The sequence below is a fragment of the Ranitomeya variabilis genome, chromosome 7 (assembly GCF_051348905.1).
Source record: "Ranitomeya variabilis isolate aRanVar5 chromosome 7, aRanVar5.hap1, whole genome shotgun sequence".
In the NCBI taxonomy this organism is placed as follows: Eukaryota; Metazoa; Chordata; class Amphibia; order Anura; family Dendrobatidae; genus Ranitomeya; species Ranitomeya variabilis.
In genome coordinates this window covers 17,573,818-17,579,817 of record NC_135238.1, presented here as the reverse complement: position 1 = coordinate 17,579,817, position 6,000 = coordinate 17,573,818, and the positions used below count along the sequence as shown (strand labels likewise).

The following is a 6,000-nucleotide window of genomic DNA, read 5'->3' as shown; positions in this document are numbered from 1 at the left end:
GTGAAATTGTGAAACTTCCACGTGATACCAAATTAAACTAATGGGGAAAAGATGGGAATAATTAAATAAGTATAACTATAAATATCTAACTCAAACAGCGCAATACCACCAGTGACCACCAGGTGTCGTTCCTTTCCTCATTGCAGACAGGTACCATCCTATATGATGGTGTTACATGCAGGTGGCAGACCTGTAGACCCTTGTACCCCCCCAGGTAATATATGGACATATTGTAATACAACGGTGCATGAAAATGAGCAACTGATGACGATTAGTTAAACTGATGACGATTAGTTATTAAGTAGCCTGACACTCACTTGTCAGTTGCTATTAAAAGGGAGGACTTCGATGAGAAAACCTCTTATAAATGGGCTCCAGGAAAAGAGAAAATATGGTTTCCTTCTTGTAAATGAAATAATTAAAAAAAAAACAGCGCCACCCTTGGCTACAGTTAGTGTCTGGTACTGCACCTTAGCTCAGCCCCATTCACATCATAAGAACTGAGCTGGAGTACCAGATACAACCTGTAGACAGGGGTGGCGCTGTTTCTTATTTTCTTGGTACCAGATTTGTCCCAATCTCAGCTCTGCTCCATCTGTGTCTCCTGCATTCTGCCTCCCCTGCAGTGCCTCATGTCGTCCAGCAGGTGGCAGCAGGCAGCAGCCGAGCTCGGGCTCCCCATCTCCTGCTCACACAGCTGCCTGGGCTCAGGAGGGGACACACACAGATCTGCTCCTCTCCTCCTCCTCCTCATCATGACCATCAATAACCTGCAGCACGGGAAGAACTACAAAGTCCAGATGTCATGTCTGACCAAGGTAAGCCATCTCACAGGCAGGTTTAACTCCTTGCAGACAGATGTGGAGGGAGCGAGGGGCGACGCTGCTCCAGATGTCGCCGCTGCTCCAGATGTCGCCGCCGGGGTACGTAGCGCACTCCTCGTGGGCGACCGCAGACTATGGATGTAGCAGAGCTGAACGTGTCACTCCGCGCTGTACAGGACTCACTTGTATATCAGGATATAATAATCATAAAAATACCTGCAGTCCCATGTAAATTCATAGATACGGTATAATTTAATGAAGGAGGATTACTAGCAGTCCTATGTAAACTTACCGATCCTACACATTATTTGCAGTCCTATAGAAAGACTGAGATGACGTGATAAAATAAGCTGTAGCACTACCGGCAGTCCTATGTAAAAATACAGATAGGGCGTTATAACTTAATACAGCAGGTTTACTTGCAGTCCTGTGCAAAGCACAGATCATACGCGTAAGGTAAAGCCAGTGATAATGTGATAAAATCATATCACGTTAAATCATGTTCTCATTACCCGCAGTCCTATGTAAATCCAAAGATAATGCATTATAACATACCACAGGGTGTTTACTGGCAGTCCCATGTAAAGCCTCAGATCATACTGACAAGATACAAGATGGGGTTTACTTTTAGTCTCGTGTAATGCTTGAGATAGTGTAATAAAATAATCCATAACATTTCTCGCAGTCCTACGTAAAACGTCATACCGTAAGTTTACTTGCAGACCTATGTAAAGCCATAGCTCACACACTTAAGATAAGGCAGTAGGTTTAATTGCAGTCCTGTGGGAAACCTGAGATAATGTGATAATATGTAACGTTACCAGCAGTCCTATGTAAAGTCACAGATAATGCATTATAATTTAACACAGTAGGGTTACTTGCAGTCCTATGTAAAGCCACAGATCGCACACATAAGATACGGTAGTAGGTTTACTTGCAGTCCTATGTCAATATGTGAAAAATAACTTGTACCGTTACCTGCAGTCCTATGTAAAAGTACATAAAATGCATTAAAACGAAATATAGTAGGATTACTTGCAGTCCTATGTAAAGTCACAGATTGTACACATGAGGTAAACTCTGTAGTAATGTGATGAAATCACCTGTGTCATTACCTGCAGTCCCAGGTAAAAGCACAGTTATTACATCACAATGTACTACAAATTGTTTACTAGCAGTCCCATGTAAAGCCATCAATCACATGTGCACGATGAGAAAGTAGGTTTACTTTCAGAACTATTTAATGCTTGAAATAATGTGATAAAATCATCTTTAGCGTTGCCTGCAGTCCTATGTAAAACCACAGATAATGCATTGTAATGTAAAACAGTAGGTTCACTTGCAGTCCTATGTATAGCAGTAGATTACACACATAAGATAAGGCAATAGGTTTATTTGCAGTCCTATGCAAATACTCAGATAAAAAGATAATGCAGCTGTCCTATGTACAGATAACGCTTCATGATATGACAATGTAGTAGGATAACATGCAGTCCTATGTAAATATCTCAGATAACACATTGTGAGTAGGTTATTTGTGATGGATTAGCCGCAGTCCAGTGTAAACCTCGTCTCTTCATGATCAGAAGTGCAGTCCTATGTAAATGCAGAGATGACAGTGTGATGACAGCGTCGGCTCTGCTACATTCCGCGTGTCCCTCGTTCCTGCACTCGCTGAGGCCGCGCTCCCCGCAGGATAATGAGCGAGCGGCTGCAGTTACATCAGGACACGGAGCAAGTTCCCAGATAAAGCGAGTTATATATAGATGAAATGGAATCTGCTGGGTGAGCGCGGAGCGACCACCACTCCCATCATCACCCACATCATTACCAGCAGCGCTGCCACCAGTCTAATACCCATCACCCCCATCATCACCCGCATCATTACCAGCACCGCTGCCACCAGTCTAATACCCATCACCCACATCATTACCAGCAGCGCTGCCACCAGTCTAATACCCATCACCCGCATCATTACGAGCACCGCTGCCACCAGTCTAATACCCATCACCCACATCATTACCAGCACCGCTGCCACCAGTGTAATACCCATCACTCCCATCATCACCCGCATCATTACCAGCACCGCTGCCACCAGTGTAATACCCATCACTCCCATCATCACCCGCATCATTTCCAGCACCGCTGCCACCAGTCTAATACCCATCACTCCCATCATCACCCGCATCATTACCAGCACCGCTGCCACCAGTCTAATACCCATCACCCCCATCATCACCCGCATCATTACCAGCACCGCTGCCACCAGTCTAATACCCCTCACCCCCATCATCACCCGCATCATACCAGCACCGCTGCCACCAGTCTAATACCCATCACCCCATCATCACCCGCATCATACCAGCACCGCTGCCACCAGTCTAATACCCATCACCTCATCATCACCCGCATCATTACCAGCACCGCTGTCACCAGTCTAATACCCCTCACCCCCATCATCACCCACATCATACCAGCACCGCTGCCACCAGTCTAATACCCCTCACCCCCATCATCACCCGCATCATACCAGCACCGCTGCCACCAGTCTAATACCCATCACTCCCATCATCACCCGCATCATACCAGCACCGCTGCCACCAGTCTAATTCCCATCACCCCATCATCACCCGCATCATTACCAGCACCGCTGCCACCAGTCTAATACCCATCACTCCCATTGTCACCCGCATCATACCAGCACCGCTGCCACCAGTCTAATACCCATCACCTCATCATCACCCGCATCATTACCAGCACCGCCGCCACCAGTCTAATACCCATCACCCCCATCATCACCCACATTATAACTGCCACCATTACACACCCTGTCTCCTCCATCACTCCCAACATCACCCCCATAATAACTATCACCCCTAACATCACCACCCCATAATAACTATCACCCCTAACATCACCACCCTATAATAACTATCACCCCTAACATCACCACCCCCATAATAACTATCACCCCTAACATCACCACCCCATAATAAGTATCACCCCTAACATCACCACCCCCATAATAACTATCACCCCTAACATCACCACCCCCATAATAAGTATCACCCCTAACATCACCACCCCCATAATAACTATCACCCCTAACATCACCACCCCATAATAAGTATCACCCCTAACATCACCACCCCCATAATAACTATCACCCCTAACATCACCACCCCCGTAATAAGTATCACCCCTAACATCATCACCCCATAATAACTATCACCCCTAACATCACCACCCCCATAATAACTATCACCCCTAACATCACCACCCCCATAATAAGTATCACCCCTAACATCACCACCCCATAATAAGTATCACCCCTAACATCACCACCCCATAATAAGTATCACCCCTAACATCACCACCCCCATAATAACTATCACCCCTAATATCACCACCTCATAATAAATCACCACCATAGACCACCATCTGTCATCAATTCGACCATCCTCACCCGCCATCACACTCATCATCTCTTACCATATCCTTACAACCACCTCCATCATCCCCCCTCACAGCCCCCAGACTACTCCGTCTCATCCACTATCTCCTTACTACAACCCCTGGCAAAAATTATGGAATCACAGGCCTTGGAGGATGTTCATTCAGTTGTTTAATTTTGTAGAAAAAAAGCAGATCACAGACATGGCACAAAACTAAAGTCATTTCAAGTGGCAACTTCTGGCTTTAAGAAACACTAAAAGAAATCAAGCACAAAACATATGGTAGTCAGTAATGATTACTTTTTTAACCAAGCATAGGGAAAAATTATGGAATCACTTAATTCTGAGGAAAAAATTATGGAATCAGCCGGTAAATTTTCATACCCAAAACTAACACCTGCATCAAATTAGATCTGCTCGTTAGTCTGCATCTAAAAAGGAGTGATCACACCTTGGAGAGCTGTTGCACCAAGTGGACTGACATGATTCATGGCTCCAACACGAGAGATGTCAATTGAAACAAAGGAGAGGATTATCAAACTCTTAAAAGAGGGTAAATCATCACACAATGTTGCAAAAGATGTTGGTTGTTCACAGTCACCTGTGTCTGAAATCTGGACCAAATACAAACAACATGGGAAGGTTGTTAAAGGCAAACATACTGGTAGACCAAGGAGGACATCAAAGCGTCAAAATCGGAAACTTAAAGCAATATGACTCCAAAACAGGAAATGCACAACAAAACAAATGAGGAACAAATGGGTGGAAACTGGAGTCAACGTCTGTGACCGAACTGTAAGAAACCGCCTAAAGGAAATGGGATTTACATACAGAAAAGCTAAAGGAAAGCCATCATTAACACCTGAACAGAAAAAAACAAGGTTACAATGGGCTAAGGAAAAGCAATCGTGGACTGTGGATGACTGTATGAAAGTGATATTGGTGGTGGATAAAATAAACTAAGGGAACGAGCAAAAGAGAAAATGTAAATCCTATCCTTGTCTTGTGACCGCCCGTCGCCTCCATCATCAGTATCCGGTGTCCGCCTGTCGCCTCCATCATCAGTATCTGGTGACCGCCTGTCGCCTCCATCATCAGTATCCAGTGTCCGCCTGTCGCCTCCATCATCAGTATCTGGTGACTGCCCATTGCCTCCATCATCAGTATCTGGTGACTGCCCGTCACCTCCATCATCAGTATCGGGTAACTGCCCATCACCTTCATCATCAGTATCTGGTGACCGCCCGTCGCTTCCATCATCAGTGTCCGCTGACTGCCTGTCATCTCCATCATCAGTATCTGGTGACCGCCCGTCGCCTCCATCATCAGTATCTAGTGACGGCCCGTCACCTCCATCATCAGTATCCGGTGACCGCCCGTCACCTCCATCATCAGTATCTAGTGACGGCCCGTCACCTCCATCATCAGTGTCCGGTGACTGCCCGTCCCCTCCATCATCAGTATCCGGTGACCGTCTGTTGCCTCCATCATCAGTATCTGGTGACTTCCCGTCTCCTTCATCATCAGTATCTAGTGACGGCCCGTCACCTCCATCATCAGTATCCGGTGACTGCCCGTCTCCTCCATCATCAGTATCCGGTGACTGCCCGTCTCCTCCATCATCAGTATCCGGTGACTGCCCGTCTCCTCCATCATCAGTGTCCGGTGACTGCCCGTCTCCTCCATCATCAGTATCCGGTGACTGCCCGTCGCCTCCATCA

The 6,000-nt window shown here is 46.2% G+C and overlaps 1 protein-coding gene across 2 annotated transcripts in view; it reads left to right on the top strand.

Moving 5' to 3' along the window:
* The first annotated feature begins 688 nt into the window (after positions 1–688).
* Positions 689–6,000, top strand: part of RGS11 (regulator of G protein signaling 11) — a 104,557-nt gene continuing 99,245 nt past the window's right edge. For both annotated transcript variants that reach the window (XM_077274281.1, XM_077274280.1), the window contains exon 1: positions 689–818. In XM_077274281.1, the coding sequence (XP_077130396.1) occupies positions 756–818 (63 nt within the window). In that variant the 5' untranslated portion in view covers positions 689–755. The remainder of the gene's footprint in view (positions 819–6,000) is intronic.